The sequence below is a fragment of the Paramacrobiotus metropolitanus genome, unplaced genomic scaffold, assembly GCF_019649055.1.
Source record: "Paramacrobiotus metropolitanus isolate TYO unplaced genomic scaffold, Prichtersi_v1.0 Parri_scaffold0000070, whole genome shotgun sequence".
NCBI lineage: Eukaryota > Metazoa > Tardigrada > Eutardigrada > Parachela > Macrobiotidae > Paramacrobiotus > Paramacrobiotus metropolitanus.
The window spans coordinates 306,571-329,671 of record NW_026570290.1 but is presented as its reverse complement, the minus strand read 5'-3'; the positions used below and the strand labels follow the sequence as shown (position 1 = coordinate 329,671).

Here is a 23,101-nt window from a genome sequence, read left to right as displayed (position 1 = left end):
AGTTATAACAAACACATCAAAAATGCCCTTATTAATACTTCAATACGTACAATTAGAAATACCTATGCTGCAGTCGTATACGTAGAAAATGCGTACTAATTAATAATTAGAAAAGGATTAAAATCGTGTAGGTATAGTCTGTACTTTGCACTTAAACCAATTTATTTTTAGGTTTATGCTTGCAACGATGGAGGATTTATGTAATTTGTCTATTCAGCCGCGTTAAATTGTAGCGTTACTTAAACGGTTGTTTACTTGCTAGTTGCTACTCAGGCGTATGTGCTGTAAATTCAATATCGTGCTCAACGGCGATCGATCAATATTTCAAAAAGTAATAACAGGACAACCGAAAGCTTGTATAATTATATTTTTGTTTTGATGTGGTGCTTTTCGCAATACTTTCTGTGCTTCCGGCCAGTAAAACTGCGGTACCAACTGGTATTAAGTTGTACACAAAGGAATTTAATGGTAAGAGAAATAATTCAAATCGATTTACTGAAGTACTTACAATCCGGCCGTATTGTATGCGCAAAAAGGTTATCGCATTGTCTTTTTTTGTTACCATCATGCAGAAATAAGCTATACATTTAATCAAAAATGTCATCAATATATATATCAGCGATTTGTAGCCAATTCTCGAAGCGCAATACAGAATAAATACTAGTCCGTTTGCTTTGGAAACTGCAATATCCCGAAACACGGCTTATCAAGAAACGTTTGTGTAGTTGTACACCGAAACGAGTTTTGCTATCATGCCGAGCCTACACCGCTTTCCGACAAATCGGTCCACATGTATCATGACCTCCGTGCCATACTGTGCAACACTTCTCGTCCTTCTTGCAGCTGCCATCGTTCTTGCAGTACTGTACGAATGCTTCACCCCGTCCACCATGCGGTATGTATTGGTGCAACCATTGGGACCTTTATCGTTATGTGGATCCGCAACGGGTTTATGGATTTTTGGCGGGCAGTCTTTTGTTTCCACTATGGCGGCAGTAAGAATAATGAGCATAAAGGTGCACAAACTGGATGGATACATGATTGGACACTAATTTTATGTAAGCAGATTGACTTAAAGATATTAATGTATGTCCTGTATGTAAGTAGTATTAAGTACTAAATGTACGTATAGAAGAGCGATTTTCGACATGGCATTTCATTTCACGGACGTTATGACATTCAACGAAATGGCTCGTAAAAATTATTATGGCTGGCGGACGCGTTTAGTTGCAATCGAAAAAAACCCATTTTGTATTGTTTTCACATTAAATCATTTTATGTCCAAGTGCGCGAGTAGGCAACGGAAAACATAACGCATCACGAGTTACACAGAAATGCGGCATTTTAAAAGCCTGCCGAAACAATATTACAAAAAAATAATGCTGAAATAAGGGCTTTATACTCATTGATCTCTGTATGCAAATTCAAAGGAAAACAACAATGCCGAAATAAGCCACTATGTCGTCGCACCGGCTTCCGGTACAGGTAAAACGGCGTTTGGTTACAGTAATTTTCGCGCATTGCACATTGCAGCATTCCCGGTATAAGGTTGGGAAGTGCAATGGCGCTGTACTAGAGGCTTTACCACTCAGCGCTAGCATCGAATTGCGAGTATCAGTGATAAATCTCAGGCCAGATATTGCAATTTTGGTACAGATCAAGTAAATTTTTAAACTTATTTTTATGATTTACAGTTAAAATTATTAATTATTTGTTGTACGAGTATTTGGTTTAATTTGTTATAACGTATTTATTTATTTATTTTAGAAGTTTTCGTTGTGAATTATGTACAGCACAGATATGTATCCAGAGTGAACGATTTAATATTGTTGTGCAAAAAGCATATTGACAATTGACCAAAAGGAGTGTAAGCCATGCTGAACGTTGCTGAATAATAAATCAAGCAGGGAGTAACATGAACAGCCAGCTACCTGCGTGTGAGAGTGAACGAATCTCACATGTACGGCAACCGGCTTCGCCGGTGCCGCACATGCGAGTATATCAGCCGGGCTTGGCGGCCCCGCTACTGGTACGACTGATAAACTCACATGTACGGCAACCGGCTTCGCCGGTGCCGCACATGCGAGTATATCAGCCGGGCTTGGCGGCCCCGCTACTGGTACGACTGATAAACTCACATGTACGGCAACCGGCTTCGCCGGTGCCGCACATGCGAGTATATCAGCCGGGCTTGGCGGCCCCGCTACTGGTACGACTGATAAACTCACATGTACGGCAACCGGCTTCGCACCGCTTGCGATACGACGCAGCCGGGCTACGACTGGTACGCAACTCATATGGCGGCCCCGCTACTGGTACGGAAGGCTTTGCAGCGCGCTTTTTTGAAGTACGACTGCTACTGCGCGGTACTACTTCTGTTTTACGCTACTTTAGTTACTACTGCACTACAACTACTGTACCGTATTTCTACACTAACTACTGCAACAGCCACTAACCCACGTTGAACGGCCCAGCCGTTAAGGAAAACGAAATCATACATTTTGGCTTCTAGCGCGGACACATGCAATGTAGTTGAAAACAATAAGAGAAATTCTCGAAAATCTGCAGCAATATATCAGTTTAATTGTTATCGCTTATATTTATATAATGCGCTTATTTATGCGTTAAATTGGAACGATCGACGACGAGTTTTCAATTTCTCCGTGCATATTATGAACATGACACCAGTTTTCGTCGCAGTCCACACAAGATATCTTGTCAACGCGCAGTTTTGCTTTGTTGCGCCAATTTTGTTTTTTATCAATTATAAAATAGATGTGCGAATAAATACAACCATAATTAATTAGTTAATTTTCTTTAAACATACAAGTATTTGTCCATGTTGCGCACAGCGATTATGTAGAGAGTACTCGAACAATGCACCGGCGTTCACCCATCTCGTGGATTTCAAACCGAACTCCACATGTTTGGATGTGGCCGATAAATTATACACGTAAATTATTTACATCTTTATTTATTTGCATTATTATTATTCATATGTAGAGTTGACTCAACATGCGGTTCTTTTTCAAAGGGAATTTTTCGAGCCGTGGTGTTTAATGTACGTTTCGTACCGGCACTGACACTGCTGCAAACAAAACACTAGATCTAGGAGATAACAGCGATTTAATCCGCGGAAAAAAATGATTTTAAAGGTAGCTATCATAGTTTGCTTGATATTTGAATTTTTAGACATTTCTCTACGTATCTAATCTACAAAATTATTTTCAGGTAAGTGTTTCAACGCGTGTTTTTGCGACTACAAAAACTCAAACGAAAATCGACAAAAATTGAAAAATCAAATTCAGGATAGCCACTGTACCATGATAATTTTAAACCGCGGCGCTGTGCTACAACGCCGGGTTCTTGCGAATTTTAATTAAATTATAAATTACATTAATACTCTTGCTTTTCCGGTTTCTACCTAGCTCGTAAAGTCAGCCTTTTGGAAAACTGTATGATTTAATTTTGAAAAACATAATTTTATTATTTTTTTAAGAGACACATAATTCAAGAATAATCTGCCTTTTTGAAAAACATAATACGCAACCAGCATTATCAAATATTGTGAAATTTAAGCAGTGAAATTAATACTGTTGATCCACAAGTCGGCTTGCTTTTCGAAAAGATCAGATAATCTTCAATTAATACCAGGAAAAACCAAGGAAAATTTTGGAAAAGTGTACTGTACTGCAAGAGTGCGAGAACACAAACAAGAAATTTAAAATTTACAAAATACTCTTTGCCGCTGACGGCATATACATGTACAGTAATTCACTCTCCGCGTATCATATCGCTGCACATTTTCCCCCAATAAATCAGGACATTGACACACTTAAACAATGACCTTTGCAATACAACCCATTACAATTTTGCAATTTATCTGTGCATTTTCCGCGACAAAACTTTCAGTTAATCCGTGAAACAAATTCCCTCTTAATAATTCAAAATTCGCCTTAAACAGATAGTTCTCCCAAATAAACCCAGTTCTTCGAAAATACTGGTACATATTCGAAACAAAACTGAGTAAACGTGTAATACCAACCTTTAAAATTCCACAAAATATCGTACAATATATCCCGCCTCTCTATTATTAAACAGAGTACAGAATAAAATTCGTCACAGCAATTAAATGATTTAAATTTTTTTAAAAACTGGAAATCAATCAATTCAATATATTTTTAAGGCATCAGTTCACAATGTGTTAATAAATTTAAATAATTTTTAGTTTTCATAATCGACACTTTCTGTTATTTATATAAATTTCATTATTTAATAAATAATTCAGGTTAAATCAAATTGCACCAGCGCAGCGTAGTTGCAACTGATTTAGGTTGGACTTACAAACAGTCAGAACAAACCCACGTACAGATCGCTCGCTATTAAAAAATACGATAACCGGTAAGGAAAATAAGGAATTAACTGACCGATGATTTGTACACCGGTAAAAAGTAGCTAACTTAGTTCAAAGGAAATAAAACAGAAAATAATAACTTATTTGAGCCGGTAGAATGTAGATACGTACAGAGTACATGGAGATAATTACACGAGTTTCGTCGGCTCAGGCTGCTCAGCGCATAAACTTGCCTCTCCACGCTACTTCTGCGCTCGTAGTCATGGTCATCTTCACATGTTCTCGATCAGACGTGTCACGTTTTACTAGGACTCCGTTTTCCAGTTTATTCCGTGTTTCTTAGTTTCCGGATATCTCTTGAGGTTGTTGTTTGTAAAATGGACACGGGTCAGATTGTCAACTATATCCGCGCCCGCCTTACCAGCAAATGTTCGCTGCTGACGAAATCGCTGCGCAGTCCGTCGTCGCGCTCATCGCCGCGAGCCAAAACTGGACGAAGCGCGTCGCGTTCACCCTCCGCTGCGCGCAGCCCCTTCCGCAGTTTTCCCTGCGCTGTTCTTCGCTGGGGTAGGCATTTTTGCGGGCCTCCATCTTCCACATGTGGCATTTGTCTATTTGTTTGACTGTGATCGGTTCTTTTCGCATTTATCTCAGCTGGAACGGGAAATGATATTCCGTACGGAACAGATGAATGTTTATATGGCGGATGCGTTGTATGTCCTGTAATAGAAGTGACTGCTGCCGTGCGTTTTGTACAGAGTTTGATGGAATGCCTGCCGTGTTTCACTGTCCGTGATCGCACATTTGTCTTCTGGTTTTCTGTAGATTTTCACTTTTCTACGGTTATGAAATTTTCTGATAAAACATTTTTAATTTATAATGTTTCAGTATTGTTTATTTTTTAGAAAACAAAATCACTGGTAATGACTTGATAGGTTTGTACGTCCTCGCACGCATCTGGTCGTTTACGTTTGTTAAATAATTTCTGAAAAAAACTAATTTATTAATTTACTGACCTGATTTCTGAGTTAATTCATTTAGTCAATTTTAAACGAATAATTAATTAACAATTCTGTTGTGTTGTAACTTGTAAGCATGTTAAACGGCGACTAGAGTTTTCTGTGTTTTTAGGGATTGTATTATTCGTTTTATAAACACATTGTGGAGGCCCCGAGCTTTTTAATTTCAGCGGTGTGCTGGCGATTGTGCACACACCACCACTGACACCAGCACGGAATACCCTGTTTCCCAAAGAAGAAGTCAACTTTATTAATCGCTTCAGTCTCAATCCAGGGGTGCGTACTCTATGAAATTTTTCCGTGTTCACACTAGATCACCAACAGTTCACACTAGATTATTTTTAAACCCTTATTTAAACCGAGGCATCTTTTTTTCCTCATTACATGTCTTTGTAATTTGACAAGCTCTTGGTGACAGAAATCACGAAGAATTGGTTACGCGAGGCACATTTTTTAAATAGTCCTTTAAATTATAAAATGTATCAAAAAATATATTTTATATTTTCATCTTAATGTGAGGATTTTTTACGTACGAGTATTACGTACTATCCACAGTTTTCCTACCTTGGCTGTTTACTGGAATCGTTATCGGTTTTGCTTTGAGCCTATGCACTACGATAGCTCCCAACCCCAAACTAAACACTTCGTAATACATCCAGCGTAAGCAATACGTCTTTTAGTTGCAGGCTCTTTCGGCCCGTACATTTTCTTATTTTTAAACGCAAATTTAAAAAAACAAATTTTCAAAGATTCAAATTTGAGAAAAATTATTTGAAAATTTATTGTAAAAATAATGGAAAATATACTCGATAGGTGTTCCCAGCCGGCATCAACCGCCGCATCTACTCCACCGTCACCGATAAAAAATCTGGTCTTAAAAAATAAAACAATCATTGGAGTTTGTGCATACATACAGAGTAAAGGAAACTGCCAGATATGCGAATATAATGCGTCGAATAAAAATTAGAAAAGAAGAGAAATGCGTGCGGTACGAGAAACGGCTGTTGCGATAGGTGTTCCTTGCCGGCATCTACTTCATCTACTCAGCCGTCACCGATTCCCTGGACATCAGCACCGTGCAGGGTTTTCGTGTCAACCGCGGCGCCGGCCACTCGCCGCTGACGGTCTGCGTGGGCCTTGGCAATCCTTTTTACCTGTATTTATTGGGAGTAAACGGGTCTGTTATTGGCCTCGTCCTCTGTTTAACCGGCTGGCTGCTCATCGAGAGCTTCGGCGGCGGCGTCATTGCACAGTGCACACTACCGTGCTTCCTGTTCAACCACGGGGAGGCTGCGCGGGTCATGTGGACGCCGCCGATGCGCGAGAGCTTCGGCTATCCGTTCTTTGTCGTGGAGATGCCGGTCGTGGCGTACCTGCTGAAGACGGGCTGTCGCAGCTGGCAGCTAGATGGGCGTGACGTGGGGACTGTTTATTTTGCATTGGCAGGTCAGTTTGTAAGTTCGTGTTTTTCCTTTTTTCTTGTATTAATATTTAGAAATTTTCTTACTCGTTTTTTCGATTTTTGACTGGGCAAATTCGGCTGCTTAATTGTTTATTATTTGATACATAATATACGAGATTATTATAGATGTGAGATCGGTCCTGTGACACTCAGTTTTTCTCATATTTCAAATTTATTGGATGGCTAAGATGCTGGTGATTATTTTCCTCTAAGAGCTGTTTCAACTTTGTTAGGAATCTTATATGAATTACGATTGTGGGGATTGATTTTATTTATAATTCCTGCATGGACTCATGGGTATGATCGCATTATGCCCTGCCGCTCTTCTTCGGCCTGATGCTCATCTTCTCCATCAACCTTTTTCCATGTGCTGTGTAACGATTCACGCAAATGGGTGATCAAGACCATCGTAAGTGCTGCTCTGTGGTTTTACCACGATTTATAACTTTACTTAATTAAACCATTAATTTTACCTATTTTTTATTTAATTGAACCATTCTTTTACTATTAATTTTAATTAACCATTTATTAACAGGGATAATAATCTTCCATTGATAGCTATAGGAACGGAAACGTAATGAAAGGGTTGTTGCTGGTCCGGATAGTGTCAACCATACTGTTTCTTAAATAAAAAGCACTGCTATAGATAACCGAAATTTTTTATTTTCTTTTTATCCATGTACGGGTTCAGCTTCCAATTACATCATTCAAAATCAAACGAGTGGTCGAAAATGAAAAATATTTTTTATTTAAAGAATTTTGTATGGCGAAATTATCAGATTCATTGCTGATTCCTAAAATACAACGAAAGGACCCGTTGAAAATAACGAAACCATTAATGTATCTTTCAGTTACTTTGTTTACACACCGAAAAATAATGCGAAATAATTTATACAAAATTCATTTTTGTAGTTTCAAATGTCGTTTTATTTCAAATCCTTTCAAAAACGGCCACAGCCCTTTCAGTTGCAACCCTGTCGGATGGCATTGTGCTGAATCTGTAACTGTTGATTATAAGAATAAATCACGGCGTAGTGTACTGGCTTGATACATCGGACATGAAGTTGCTGTTTTCCCACTGACTTCACGCCTCGTTGTTTAACTGAACAAATCAGAAACTGAAATTTAGAACGTAGATTGTTTCCCCAGTTCGTTAATTTTTTCGTATTTCGCATCTCGCGTCTTTTTTACCTAATAAAACACCGCTCGTTCGGTCTTGATGTACTCGTACACATACATGGCCTTGAATGCGGCCTTCAGATTTCCTCGCATCATTTCCGGTTCGAATGTAGCCGTTCCATGGTCAAGCCGGTCAGCAAATGCGGTGGCCCTTGCGATAGCACACAGCCACCCCGTATTTAACGTTTTAACGCCGCTTTGTCTTTGAAACCGCTCCCTGACCACATCCACCCCTTTGTCTCTCCTCTATTATCATTAGATGACTAATTAAGCGCTACGTTTCCGCTCATAAAGTCCAGTTCGGCTTTAAAAAGATTCTTTTTTTAAATTTCGAGCGATTTAAAACGAAAGGATTTACCCGTTCACGCAGCCATCACCAAGGTTTTCCCGTATACGCAGCATCTACCTTAATAAAATTGTTGAGAAGACTCCGCATACCGCCGTTGGCTCCCCCAGTACCGCCTATGACCCTTCATGCCACGTGTGCTACGCCAGTTTTGGCTCTGAAGTCTGCATACCACCATTTATCTGATATCTTTTACAGATGTATATCAGCATTTGTTTTCATAAAATTTTACTATCAGAGATATTAGAACGGCTCGCCTGCGCAGAAACGTTCACAAAAAAGCTGCGCCGTTGAATCTTTACCTCCGTTTTTCAGACATGGGAGAAAAGCTTTGATGGTGTCGCGCTAATTCTCAGACGCACTGTGTGCTTTGAACGCTAAAAACTAAGTTTCCCGGGAGTTTGAACTTGCAGTGTTACTAATCTTCAAATTTTAAGAATTTCATAACAGGCTTTTAAAGTAGCGAATTTAAAATTGTGAAATAAAAAAAACGGTGGTATACGAAGCCAAAGGTACCAAAGATGGTTTTGAAAAGGGAGCATTAAGAGCCAATTAGAGGTGGTGTGAAAGGTGGTACTAGAGTTGTACGAGCCAAAAAATGACATGCAGATGCACTAAAGTTAATAACCTAAAATTTAACAGTTGTTTTCCGACTTGACCGGTTCCGCCGGTGATTCTGCGAACGAACGAACGAACGAATGAAAACGTTATTCACTTTAATGTGCAGTTTAATCTTGCATGGTTCGGTGAAACGATCTTTATACTAATGTGCACCTACTTATATGTACATGAAAAATTTTAAGCAGATCGTTCTATAACGAGACTTTTGGTACACCTTCAAGTCCAAGCTTTAGGAAGGGACAGTCCCAAAAATCAGGAGAGAACAGCGCCCTGGAACAGGAACAGGAGGGAACCTAGAACAAAGCATAAATTAAAGGATGTTCTCCGGAAGCGGAACACCTGAAACATGAGCTCCCAAAACCACACAAAAACCCCATGGGTGCACAACACCTGGCCCAGGTGATGTGCAACCATGGAGTTTTTGGTGGGAATTCACCACATTCTGAATTTACTGCAGTTATGCCAGGCATAAATGTTCCATATGAATTCTGATTTTTGGCTTAATTATACTAACACAGCCAAATAAAATGCAGATCAAATAAACCCCCGCGAGCTACCACAGCTTTCCGGTGCACCGAACTGCTTATATTTTTAGGTCCCTTACGGTTCACCGCCGTCGTAAATACGAGCACGTTTCCGAGGACAGGGAAATCGGTGGAGCAAGCAAGGTTATAGAAAAATTCGGTTTTCGTCGATCTTACAATAGCTCTAAACCTAAAGTATGAAGACTGGATTACCCTTCTCGAAATATGACCGGCCCTTTGGAGTCCGGAGGGTCTCTTTAATAATCTAGTTTTCTGTAGTGTGGTACCGACATTTCAGCAAATAAATTGTTTAAATACATCGAAGGAGTACAACTACTGAGTTTTGTTTATAGAAGGTCATGCAAATCCATGCAGGTACTCTGGAAATTCGTTATTATGTACTATGGTTGTTCGTACAATGAGGAATTATTTATTTCTGTGTTCGGCACCACTGAATTTTCTCGGCTGTCATAGCAAATTAAAGAGCCGCCGGTCAGCCAGCTGTGCGGCACAGAGCCGCACACTAGTACTTCTGATACGCAGATAGGGATGGTGCTTAAATTTCTAAACTTTACAACATTTTTCGTCCTTTTTACAATCGCTGTCATCCCTGTGCATCCGGGATGTTATTTGCCATCCACCTTGTAGGATTTCATGCCAAAACTTCGATTCGGTCCGGAGGGACATAATCTAGATTATAACCTCTTGAATGCCGGTATACCCAGAGGCAGTAGCTTACAGAATGAGGAAAATCTAAATCCTGTATAAACAGCGATACAGACCAGTGCCGCTCTACAGTAGTATAGGCATCTGGGGAAGCTATACCTTATAGCTTCGCCAAAAGCCTATACTACTGTAGAGCGGCACTGTACAGACTAAAATATACACAAGCTTCCTTTTGGAATATGGTGGCAACTATACAGAGATCCGGAGAACTTGATTTATCTTTCACCTACTTTTAAATAGTGTCTCCTTTATGCAATTGTTTGTATATGCTATATTGCTGACCGCGGGTTCACCAATAATCAGTCAACACTGCAAAAATTACTTAAAGGGAAACCGGTAAACGTGCGAAACGTATGCGTACTACAGAGTATGTACAGTAATATGTTGTTTACGAAACTTTCTCTGCTTCCGGTGGCAAACGATTAGTACGATGATTTACAGACTCGCATTATTACGCTGCAAGCCAGCCATTGAAAAGGAGAGATTTCTTTAATCCGAAAGCAAAATTGGCGTGTATTTGTTCGATCCTTTCCAATTATCACCAAAATACTCGTAGCATAAAATAATAGTGTGTTTTATTATTACCCTAAACAAAAGGGGTTATCATTGATAAGCTGTAACGCAGTTAATAACTGGAACGACGATATATCTGTTCTGACTAGCTTACCATGAACGTAGCATGACTGCGCAAATTTATCGGAAGCTGTCCATTCTCAGCATTCTGCTTCCCTTCAACGACCATATGAGTATGTTCCGCAACAACGGGATTACACGTCTTGCAGTGTAGCACCGGACTGCTTGAGCGCACAACCTGTTTAGTTTTAAATTCTAGTGCAGAACGATTTAATATACAGTAGGTTCTCATTTTCAAACGCAGGTTAACAGTACATGTAATAAAAAGATTTTTAGAAAACCGGTTAGTCACGTCGGATACTAGTGACATATTTATTCGCAAACGAAGCAGTGGAGTGTGTAGTCTGTGGACCAGGTACTGTTAGTGCCGAAAAATGCAAGTTCATCGGAGCAGATTTTTTTCATTACAGACTTTCATCAAGATTTATTACACATTAAGTCTTCACCCATGCTAGAAGTAGACTATAATCGGTAAAGGCAAAATTCTTTCGCGAAGGCTTCGGATACGTATTCGAAGGCTAGAAATAAGCGATTGGTTGGGCAGCTCCGCTCTTACTGGCGGTGCAGGCGAGTACTTTATATACTGTACCAACTCATGCGGTTAATTAATGTGATAGCACTCCAAATTCAAATATTGCATGTAACTTTCTTTCGAGGAGAGCTGGACGCTTTCAGCTTCTTGATCAAAAGGTAGATTGCTAAGCAAATTGAGCATCCCGTAAGAATAATGGCAGTCAACACGACCATCCATGCTGTTACTAACACACAAGCAATCATGTCTGTTGCTTTTACGTTCTCACAACCCTTTGAGTCTATTCCACTTTTCCAGTTACATCCATACAGCGCTATGGAAGGGAGCAGTACGACGCCACACAGTATCATCGTTATCAGAAGCGGTAAGTAAGCTTGCTGCAGGGATCGAATGACCCCTGGTAACAGTGCCCTCTCTCTATTAGGATGCCATCGCCAAAGCTTCCTTAGCATAAGCAAATTCCATAGGGACAGCGTCCATGCATATAAAAATAAAATCCATAACAATCCCAAAAAAAACAAGTGAGTCCATCCCTGATATGCTTTATCCGCATCCATATTGGTTTCGTTTTTCTGTAAGACACGTAGCAGCTGTCAGTCAATACGTTTCACTTGTGCGTATTAAACCTTGTAAACGCAAAGGCGTAAGTTTTTTAATAATGCGCTAAATCTGCTTCGGCATAAAACCGCCGCATAATTTTAACAGCGTTAGTAAATACCGCAACCGTTGCGTTAGCCCCGCCGACTGGCAGACTTCCTGGCACTGGTTTCTCATTTGTTGCTAAAGTTGTATAAGCTGCCCACGCAAATTCCAGGATAAATCGTAAGGTGAGCATCAAGAAGTGCGCCCACACTTGCTGATAAATACAAAGAATTTTGCCACGAATAAGATGCCAGTGTTCTTGCTCGTCAGCGCAACAGTCACCTGAAAAACACTGACATAGTGGCATACGATAAAACTTATTGGCGCTTACGCAAATTTAGTTCACAGAATAGACTCAACAGAAATTTGTTGAAAGATCTGCTTACGTTTTTGAGAGCTCGTGACAGTCTTCAAGATATTTTTCATCATCATTGATTTTAAACAGCCGCAGTACAGTGGCTTATTCGTTATCAAGGATTCCAAGACTATCACGTCTTTCGAGCGCTGTGTGTCGATGAAATGAAATAAAAAATATATGGCAATAAGTAATGGAATCACAACTATTCACAAATCAAGTGTGAAAGGTATGGATGCCGACGGCGTCTACAGAATCGGATACAGTACCTAACACTCTATACACCTCTAACAGCGACAGTACAAATTAATGTGATACAACCAAAGTACTGTACTGTTCAAAGTTTTGCGGCAGGTTCATTGAACCGTGACAGGTTCTTATATGCGGTATACGACTAGAATCAGTCGTAGCATATATGAAACTGTAGTTTCGGTTTTTGGTCTTCGATATCCGTGTGTAAACAAAAGTAATTTTTGGCGCCCGTAGAGTACGGAAGGGTCCGGCCGGTTGAAGGAAGCGGTGGGGCCTAACAGTCATGTGACATGAGTCATGTGACATGCGTCGAGTAACGATGCGTGAAACTTGTAGATGGCGTTGTTAGCTCGGCATCTTTTTTAGGTTTCATTATGTGCTCCTACATTATGTAGGAGCACCTTGCAATGTGCACGTACATTATGCAGTAGCACAATGCATCGGTTTCATCGGTTCTTGGAGGAGAAAAACGGAACTGTAGTTCCAAACAAACGTAATCCAATATGCTCCTGCAATGTGCTCCTACATATGTAGGAGCACTTTAATGTAGGAGTACATTGCAGGAGTATATTGTATGTGGAGATTATAAGGGGTAGGAATATAAAGTGCTGAATAGAGAATTTCATAATATAGTAAATTATATTAAAGGTGATATGTTTGACGAAAAGTGATAATGAAGAAAGGGTGTACTAATCCAGTGTAGCGAAGAAAGGGTCTACATTGAATTTGGGTGAAGATAAAGGGATTTTTAGTGTAGTATGGTATAAATATATTCGGCTTTCTGGTTGTTCTTATTTGAGTGTTTAATGACGTGTTACAGGAAGTGGAGTGTGTTGCGGGTTGTAGATAGTGATGGATTATTGTGGAAAATTCAAGAAATTTTGAGAAAGTTGATTGCTTAATGGAGCAGACTATTATGTTTTGCTCTGATAGTCTTGGATGTGTAGGAACAGGTGGTTTGTATATGGGAAGTAGGTTGGTAGGTACATTAAAAGGTTGTTCGAGAAAATGTATAGTTTAATTGGTTTATTGACTGGATTTTTTGAGTTCGGTGGGTATAGAAGTTGAGGAATCTTGTGTTTGAGTTATTATGGAGTGGACAAAGTATATAGATGAGCAAAATGTTTTTCTTGTTGGTTATTTTTTGGTGGCCGGTGTGGATTTGTGGATACTTACTGATTCAGGTTGCTGTCTTTTGTTTGGCTCTGGTAAGGCTTTTTAGGTTGAGTATGGTTTAGTAAGTTTTCTTTCATACATATTTTCGTTTAAGAATTCTTTTTTTAATAAAATAATGGAAGGTGGTTGTGTTTGTAAGAAATACATGCGTGAGTATATGCGTGATTATAGAAAGAAATGCAAAATCGAAACTGATGGTAATTGTAACAGGGAGGATAATGTGGGAAGTGGTGATGATGTTAGATATGAGAATGTAAAAGTTAAAAAACAAAAATGTAATCGGAATACTAAAGGTAGTGCGTTTTCTGGTATGTTTGGAAAAAGTTATTGGACAATTTTTGTAAAGGGAACGTGCTAAACGACATTTGCGGAGTATGGTAATGTGTAATGGTTGTCCGGATCTTTTCTTAAGCATTACTTAACGATTTTGTCCTGAAGTGTTGCGTTTTGTTGACCCTGTTAAGTTTACATTTTCGTTTTTTAACTTCACATTTTCATGTCTAACATCATCGCTACTTCATTATCTTCCTTGTTACAACTACCATCAGTTTCCGTTTTATGGTTTTTTTCTCTATAATCACGCACATACTCACGCATGTATTTCGTATTTCTTGCGATCACAACCAGTTTCCATTATTTTATTAAAAAAAACAATACTTAAAAGTAACTATCTATGAAAGCAAACTTACTAAAGTATACTCAACCTAAAAAGACCAAAGCCAAACAAAACACAACAACCTGAATCAGTACGCTTCCGAAAATCTAAACCGGCCATCAGAAAATAACCAACAAGAAAAACATTCTCCTCACTGCATATACTTCGTCAAATCCATAATAACTCAAACACAACGTTCCTCAACTTCTAATATACCCACCGAACTAAAAAAATCCAGTCAACAAACCAATCAAACCAAACATTCTCTCGAACAACCTTTTAATGTACGTCCCAGCCTACATCCCAATATACAAACCACCTGTTACTACACATCTAAGACTATCAGTGCAAAACATAATAGTTCGCAAAACATAAACATAAATTCTTTCCCCTACTATTATTATTCCTTTTATATACACAAATCCGAAATTATTTTAAATCCCAGTATTCCTCTTTCTTATCACGTGCCTGCCGCTACACAATCGAGAGATTGTCCACGTAGTCACGTCGTAGTGTATATATATAAAATACATTAAGATTAAACAGTAAGCTGGGTTCAGAAACTGCGATGCCAAAAAGATGTTATAAAACCGTGAAGATTTTGAGCATATGACACCGCGCTCGATCCTTGCAGACCCGATGCTACACCGCTTTCCGGCAATTGGGCCCGCAGGTATTGTGACCTCCTTGCCATACCGTACAACACTTCTCGTCCTTCTTCTTGCAGCTGCTATCGTTCTGGCAGAACGAATGCTTCACCCCGTCCACCATGCGGTAGGTACAGGTGCAGTCATTGGGACCTTTTTCATTGTGTGGATCCGCAACGGGTTTGTGGATTTTTGGCGGGCAGTCTTTGTTTCCGCTATGACCGCAGACCGCAGTAATTTTGACCTTGACCAGAGTTATGAGTACTCATGGTTTGTCTGCTCGAAATAAACTAAACTAAACCACCGCCGTTCCCCGCCGGACACCGAGCCAACCTCCACCACCGTCCGTCCCGCCACCATCGATTACGGCCACCTCGCTCGTCCCCACCTCGACGACACCAGCGCCCAGGACCTGGCCTCCTGGAGCGTAATACTTCACTAATACCGAGCTTAACGGGCAACAAATTCGAAGTATATGTCTGATAGGTTGGTGACTAATAAAAACTAGGGAAGTGCATGCACCGCTTTTGTCTAGCACTATTAGACCGAAGCGAAGCCGGAAACAGAGTTGTGTACAAAAATGCTTAGGTTATTGATTTGTTATTTGGTTTTATATGCAATAGCCATCAAAATAAAATAACAAAAAATTGCAAGCGCTGGCACACTACATCACAGTTAAAATTTAAACATTAAAAAACTGATGTTATTTTATGTTGGTTAATGTTGATAAATACATAATGTTATGTTGATTAGGTATATATTGTATTAAATATTAGCAAATACCTATTCTCACCATCCTGACACCACCTTTGTAATGTTACCACCTTTCACCCCGTTTTGGCTATTCGCACCACCTTTTTTAATATTTTTTGCACCACCTTTGGCTATTCTTACCACCTTACGGCTTTACTATTGCCGTCTGTTTTCGCTCCATGTTTGCACGCGTGAAAAGCCAACATTAATAAAACCGGTTGGATTCCCGCTTGCCAGTGTGGGATTCCCGCCTTGACCTTATTACCTTGACCTTTGTGTATGGTTATTGCCCAAACTAATGTGAGCGGGAAATGTGTTCTTGTGCAGTTTTCGGACTTGTCCAACCATTTTGTTGTGACTGGAGATATCGGAACAGAGTTATTGGGGAAGTAGGATCTGACCCTGAGTACTTATCGAATTCCGCCATTAGCACGTCGGGCATCGAGCCTGACGGAGACGTTCCGGGTTCGGGGTTCCTAACTACATATATCTCGCACATATCCCAACGCCACAAGACTTTATCAGTCCAAATGTTTCTTTAAGCGTTACCCTTGTTTCCCTATACAAACACAGCTGCTTTCCATGCTTTCTCTTTCCCTATACAATCCCAATATTTAATTACCAACTTACGGGTATCGCAGTACAAGCACGAACTAAGTACCAAAACGGATGAAGGATGACAGGACAGTAGGGGGGGGGGGGCGGGATAATTCACGATATATACGGGGATAATTCATGATATAAGGACTGAATTGCCTTTTGCCGAAGAACTGCCAGCTGCAACCACTGTACTGCGCCCGTATTTTTGCTACTGGCATTTTCAATGTCATAAAACAAAGCAAAGATGAAAGAAGTGTTTGGGAGTGCTTGAAAGTGCATGCACACGAATCTGGTACCATGTACCGGGCCGCTTCCCTTAAGGCGTTTCGTTGTGACTTCGAGCTTCGAGAATTTTAGTACTTCGTCGTTTGTTTGGACTGGCGGAAGTCACAATCACACCTGCAGAATCATTCTGTCTTTTTCTCTTTGTTCACCTCCCTGTTAACCCTACCGTTTTCGCTTATATACCTTTTTTCCTTTTTAAAAAGAAATTTAAGAACCTGTATGGTCAGTAATGCCAGAAACGAATTAAGTAATGAATTAAGTAAGTACTAAGAAGACTGGTTGCAACGATATTCCTCACGTTGTGTTTCATTTCACGAACGTGGTGTACTTCAACGAAATGGCTCACAAAACTTAACGCGAGTTTGGCTGGCGAAGGTCATTTAGTTGCAATCAAAATCCCGCTTGGAAATTCTTCACTTTATTTACAAGTGCCAGGAAAGTTTCCCGGCCTGCAATGGTTCGACACGGAAGCATAGCGCGCGCACCAAGAGAGACACATAAATCCCCGTTACAATATCAAAATAAATTAACATCGAGATAACTACGTTATATCCATTAATCTCTGTATGAATACATAATAATAGGAAAAACAACAATGTCAAATAAGTCACGTCTATGACGTCGCACCGGCATTCCGGTAGCCGTACAACGCCATCCGGTTATAATGATAGGGATCCTGTGCACCACACTCCGGGATGGCGTCCGGCCCGGCCTGCATGACCGTCCACACCGAGTACGGATTCTCCTGATCCACCATCCGCTCCCGTTGCAACGCCACATCATACGCCGATAAACGCGACGACCCGACGGACGGCGTCGACCATGACGACAACCGTCCACTTCCTCCCAGCGATTCCGTGACAATCTGAAGTGTAGGTTGCACGGCCGCTTTCTGCTTCAGCAGATCCGGGCGGGTGGCCGGGATGGAGCCGTAGATCACACCGGCCCGCCGTACCGCGACGACCAATAAACACAACGCGACAAACAGCGCCACCAGTCCGACACCCGGGACGACAATGTACAGGAGGTTGGCGTGGGTGCTGGATAAGTCTTCGGGGCTGTCCAGGGTGCTGCTGATCACCAGGACGCTGCGGGCATCCGGTTGGTTTGTGGAGTTGAAGGTGACGATCTCAGGCGGAGTGTGGAGGTCACCCTCGGCGATGTCCATTTCGCTCCAGGAAGCCAGGTCCTGGGCGCTGGTGTCGTCGAGGTGGGGACGAGCGAGTTGGCCGTAATCGATGGTGGCAGGACGGACGGTGGTGGAGGTTGGCTCGGTGTCCGGCGGGGGACGGCGGAAGCGGAAACGCGGACGGGTTTTGATCGGCTGGGTGGTCTCGGCCGGTTCGATGGGTTCGTGTTCATCAGCTTCGTCGACAATGGCCGGTTCGGGTTCTGGTTGTTCGAGGGGCTGCTCGGCCGAGAGATCGGAGGGAAACCAAGGCGGAAGGGTAGGGATGACCTCCTGGTTGCACAGATCGGTAGTGCAACAGTGCAGCAACGGCCAGTTGGCCATCATGCGGCGGGCAAAGGCGCTGGTGGCTGGCGGACGGTTTTCGCATAACAATGGCGTCGATCTGTATAGAAAAATGACAGATTTTAGTAATCTTCGGCAATGTTATTCTAACTATGTGCGATAGCGATATGAGCCAGTATTCTAAATAATTCTTTACTTATCTGTATAATTTTAATGATTTATCCGTATTTTAATAACAAATTGTTTTATTTATATGGTTTTAGCGTTTGGCAAAATGAAAGCCGGGAGTAAAGCAGACAATGAATGTGAATTTTACCAGTAAACTTTATCGCTGTTACGCGTACCTGTTAATGCAACCACGCACAATCCGCGTTTCCGGTGGGGCATCGGCGCTGCTATCCGCCCCGGCACTGCGGATCTGATTGTCCTGAGCGAAGCACATATTGCTGGCAACACAACGCTGCGTCCCTTGACTGATGCACTCCTCCGTATTGCAGGCACAAATAACAAATCCACTTCCGCTGCCATTTTCACCGCCGGCAGCTTTGACCAGTCCGTACACCAACATGAGATCCCAAACCAAACCTGAAAAAGATAACTGAATACTGCAACTAAATATCAAAACGTACGAGTACATTTGTAAGATTACTTGCAGATACATTTGATTTTAGTTACAGAAGCATTCGTAAAAATATCGCTTTTTGCGAGAAATTAATGGATTCCATAATCTTACAAAAAATAATTCAGTACTTTGCGCACTATTATTCGTATTATGGATTCGTATAATATGCACTCGCAAAATTAATGCCTATATCTATAGCATAACAATAACTTCGAATTATTAATATTTTTGCATTTTCTTGCTGAATTATGTAGTAAAACATGTTAAAGTATAACTGCGTTTCACGGCTAATTTCGGTCTACTATTTCCGCTTGTTTTCCGTTATGGTCATCTGCTTAATTGATTTTATCTTACAAGATATGACTATAGATAAAGACAAACAAATAAAAAATATGTGTATTAATTTTATATTTACGGTACGCATAATTAAGCCAAATTAACATATTAATTTGTCTTCTGATTGCTTCTCGGTGCTCTGAAAAATAGTCCTGTATTTTCTTCTAAAACGGCAATCTGTCTGTTCTTCGATCGGGCTAAGCGGAGCGTAACAAAGCAGGCTTCTGTTTCTGACTTTTCCGCTACTTGATCAAGCTAAAATATGATAATTCGGATCGACACAGCGGATGACTGCATGGATGATGGTCAGCCAAGCAAAATGTAAAACTGTGCGTAGGCCGCATAATATGCCGGTTGCGGGCGTACTTAAGCACCGGCCTGATGGACAGGTAAATCTTCTTTTCAAACAGGCACTGCCAATGCATACACGGAATGCCCTGACTTGGAGCTGGGCACCCTATTGTCAGCCGGCTGAATTAGATCCCCGGCCTGTCAATTGTAGCAGAAGACACTTGTTTGTTCAGCGGAATAATGGACACTGGCTCAGCCTCGCTGCAGTCAGCCGGCCGTCGCGCACTGGCCTTAACGTGCACTCTATCCGCATTGTATGTGTGCCCCCATTCATCAGTGCAGATCATTATAGTTAGCTGTCACACAATACCCGGACTATACCAAAGCGAACAAAAACCATTGTGCGATTATTGTGGTTTCTAAAAACCAACGCATAATCCGGAAATTTAACAGGTTAATGAGTGCTTAATTTCTATCAACAGCAATAAATCGAGGTTTGCTACTTCCCAGAGGAAAATCATTTGAATTTAAAAAATAGCTTTATCTGCAATAAACGCCGACGTTCCCTACATTTTAGCTAATTGTGAAAATAATATTGCACGATACATTACGATAAATTTAATCGTGAGCTGAACCAGTAAATTGCAATAAGTGCTAATCTAACAAAATTAATTATGCAGTGAAACTGGCCATCATTATCAGTGTACTTCTTCGAGCGTACGCTTCCCTTCTGCTTTTGACAACTGATTATCTGTAGAAACTGTACTTGTGCTGTATACACTATAAAACCCACATTTAGGAAAATCCGTCAGAGCCGGTAAAATTAAAATGTTACTGATCAAGATTGCGAAACGATGCACTATACCACCGGCACCTTATTAACGTAACCGATTAGAAATCTTCCAGATTATCTTATAGAAAATGTGGCTATATTTACAGTATTGTTGTACGCAAGTTAACGGCTTTCTTACCATAAATTATGAGAGAGTATAGTCGCGACATCTTGCAAAGGCCAGTGGTCATAATCCAGATGGTACAGCATCCACAGTGAACATAAATATGCACGCCGAATCGTTACGAAATTCAGGAGAAATCTCACCAAATACTATCCTTGCAAACTGACGGAAATATTTTCTTAACACAGAAGCACCAACTCGGACGTCAACTCAGCATGAACTGAAATGTCCAAAGTGAACGTCTTGTTGAGGCTACACGGCAAAAGATCCCCTAATCCATCAAGTGGATAATGAGCCAGCGATATGGACTGCAGAGCAAGAACAGAACAGCCCTTCTCTCTTTACAGAGAGAAGACAGCGAGGAATATTCGGCCGCTCTGTCCCGAGAACACCGCATAACACAGTTACCTGGGCACAGTCCAATCGCCCCGCCTCCGCTGGCCAGTCTCTGTGGTCCGTTCCGATCCAGTAGTAACGATGGCAACGATAGCGTAGGCCAACGCAAAGGCGCTCTATTCTGCGCGGCGCTGGCCAGCGGGCAGTGAGAAAGAGAGAAAAGAGAGACGCAGATAAGAGAGGCCAGAGAGAGTCAGACCAGCAGCGCCAGTTAGTGCATAATTTACGGCTTAAGTACACTGCTGACCGGCGCGTCCTGGCCAGCGCAGACACACACAACATTTCAGAAGCTGCCTTTTTGACCAAACGCCGGTTTGCATGCAAAATTACCCGCTGGCGCCAAGGCTCGCTACACAGACGGTCGCATAATTACAGCAGATGCCAGTGCGGTCTGTTTTAATGCTGGCTACATTCGCTGGATGCGCTTTCTCAAGTGCTATCTTGTCTCGGCGGATTCCTATCAACTGCGCCTGCACGCCAATTGCCGTGCGGACTTAATGGACTCTTAATGAAGTCCAACTGCATTAAAAATGGATAGGATACACACACAAACGGCCTGGGAGAATGGCGCGTTGTGCCGATCGCGGCGTAGCGATAAGCTCAGGCCACGCTTGTTGACGGACAGTGCGTGCGGCGGGAGCAGGCTGACCTTTTTGCCGGGAATGAGCAGGTCGTTGTGGGGCGCTGATCGAATGGGTGGCTGTGGAATAATTTACACAATGTCTTTGTTCGAAAAGTGTTCCATGGCGTGCCGGCGGTAACTTTAAACTCGATTCTGCGCTTCTGCTCATTTCGCTTTGTTATAAAGCGAAACTATACCCTGCATGTATCCAAAACACATCAAGCTAACTAACTAACTAAAATATGCAAGCTGTAGCGATTTTCCCGAATAAAAAATTTCCTGCGCAGTTCGTAATAAAAATCTTGGGACGACATTATCTTCGCAAGACCAGGTATTTAATCAAAGCCATTAAATTTTATGAGCTGAACGAAGAATAATATTTGTACATGGAACTTTGGGTGGAATTTGTTCAGTGCTGTGTAAATGAATCGCAGATTAACTTTCTTCTTGAAGTGGACTGTTGCGCAGTCAACAGAGAAGCTGCAAGATAATTCGAAGAAAGCGCAAAAGTGGAAGATAATGATAAGTACCTAATGACGGGCAAGATAATAAGGATAATTCACTTCGCTTTTTGCATCCAAAGATAACGAACAACGTCTCCATCGGGATAGGCCAGGCGCGTCGCTGTGCCGCTCTGCAGACAAGAGTGCAGAGTACAAGTGGACTCTGATGCACGGCTGATGCAGGCGACGGGCCACGCTGGACCAGCAGGCAGTGGCTGCTGCACGGCGCCGCCTCACTAATAGCCCTAATTACTCAACGGCGACGGCTGCAGCGACAGTTGCACCAGCACACACAGCCGGCTGCATCCGGCCTGCGCACTGCCCAGTGGTCACGGACGATGCCGGATCAGAAAAATTAATTGCCTTGTTATTTCAAGCTTTATTTGCGCTCTATTTAACAAAATAATCGAAGCGCATGCGCGCCTCTTTCCAACAAAAAACCTTAGCGGGAAACGTTAAACTGTTTATCGAACGAATTTTCGTAAATTACTGCATAGTTAATTATTTTATCTGTTTATTTAAATTTTTTAATTTGAAGCAGTGCAAACCGCGTTTGATTTCTAATTATGGGCCATTTATTGCCATTAATATTTTCGATATACATAAATAAATATACATAAAGGTTTTCGCAGATTTGATGTTAATTGTACAGGTATTATTCGCATAAATTCAAATCGCTGCTGGCTTAAGTTTTTGCTTGCAAATTTTGATTAATAGCCAACAGATTTTAGCAGAGTTTAATTACGCATGGCAGCGTCTCTCTTTCATTTTATCAGAATTCTAGAAAGAGTAACAATATCTAATGATTGATATCTAATGATAACTAATATATATACTGTACACTAACCCTGCACTTGAAGGAAATCTGTACGCTATGAGGGCACGGTGCTGTATAGCCGGATAAACGTTCAGCCAATTCACGTTCTAACATGCACTAGCTGCAAGCGATGTATGTGAATGGTGAATGCGGTCGTACAAGTGCGTGTGGCTGCACTGTACAAATTTCCTTCAAGTGCAGGGTTAGGATACAGTATATATATATATATATATATATATGTATCTAATGATATCTAATAGATTGATATCTAATGATAACATAATTTAATCTCCTTTGGAATCTTGCACGGGTGCGTTTGATTG

At 41.2% G+C, this 23,101-nt stretch overlaps 3 protein-coding genes across 3 annotated transcripts; 1 reads left to right on the top strand and 2 right to left on the bottom strand.

The window, feature by feature from the left end:
• Positions 1-4,622: 4,622 nt before the first annotated feature.
• Positions 4,623-9,986, top strand: LOC129594674 (probable C-mannosyltransferase DPY19L1). Its single transcript, XM_055491445.1, has 5 exons — positions 4,623-5,067; positions 5,544-5,649; positions 6,387-6,819; positions 7,069-7,244; positions 9,577-9,986. The coding sequence occupies exons 1-4, from the start codon at positions 5,021-5,023 to the stop codon at positions 7,170-7,172; spliced, it is 690 nt and encodes a 229-aa protein (XP_055347420.1). The 5' UTR covers positions 4,623-5,020; the 3' UTR covers positions 7,173-7,244; positions 9,577-9,986.
• On the bottom strand, positions 9,123-12,608 carry LOC129594675 (uncharacterized). The gene is made up of 4 exons (XM_055491446.1): positions 12,425-12,608; positions 12,115-12,320; positions 11,668-11,968; positions 9,123-9,274 (listed from the first exon to the last, which is right to left on the bottom strand). The coding sequence occupies exons 1-4, from the start codon at positions 12,468-12,470 to the stop codon at positions 9,234-9,236; spliced, it is 594 nt and encodes a 197-aa protein (XP_055347421.1). The 5' UTR covers positions 12,471-12,608; the 3' UTR covers positions 9,123-9,233.
• Positions 12,609-17,374: 4,766 nt separating this feature from the next.
• Positions 17,375-21,772, bottom strand: LOC129594636 (uncharacterized). The gene is made up of 4 exons (XM_055491387.1): positions 21,695-21,772; positions 21,386-21,536; positions 18,580-18,820; positions 17,375-18,335 (listed from the first exon to the last, which is right to left on the bottom strand). The coding sequence occupies exons 1-4, from the start codon at positions 21,770-21,772 to the stop codon at positions 17,375-17,377; spliced, it is 1,431 nt and encodes a 476-aa protein (XP_055347362.1).
• Positions 21,773-23,101: the final 1,329 nt, after the last annotated feature.

Excerpts from the sequence above, each read along its gene's own strand:
- LOC129594675 (XM_055491446.1), bottom strand. The coding sequence starts at position 12,470 with ATGATGATGAAAAATATCTTGAAGACTGTCACGAGCTCTCAAAAAC. Across the intron at positions 12,321-12,424 it reads TGTCACGAGCTCTCAAAAAC|GTGACTGTTGCGCTGACGAG; the intron begins GTAAGCAGATCT and ends AGTGTTTTTCAG. Across the intron at positions 9,275-11,667 it reads AAGTGGAATAGACTCAAAGG|GTTCCCTCCTGTTCCTGTTC; the intron begins GTTGTGAGAACG and ends GCTTTGTTCTAG.
- LOC129594674 (XM_055491445.1), top strand. The coding sequence starts at position 5,021 with ATGATATTCCGTACGGAACAGATGAATGTTTATATGGCGGATGCGTT. Across the intron at positions 5,068-5,543 it reads GTTTATATGGCGGATGCGTT|CGGTGTGCTGGCGATTGTGC; the intron begins GTATGTCCTGTA and ends TTTTAATTTCAG. Across the intron at positions 5,650-6,386 it reads GCTTCAGTCTCAATCCAGGG|GTGTTCCTTGCCGGCATCTA; the intron begins GTGCGTACTCTA and ends CTGTTGCGATAG.
- LOC129594636 (XM_055491387.1), bottom strand. The coding sequence starts at position 21,772 with ATGTCGTCCCAAGATTTTTATTACGAACTGCGCAGGAAATTTTTTATT. Across the intron at positions 21,537-21,694 it reads GCTACAGCTTGCATATTTTA|CCACCCATTCGATCAGCGCC; the intron begins GTTAGTTAGTTA and ends ATTATTCCACAG. Across the intron at positions 18,336-18,579 it reads GTGCGTGGTTGCATTAACAG|ATCGACGCCATTGTTATGCG; the intron begins GTACGCGTAACA and ends TTTTCTATACAG.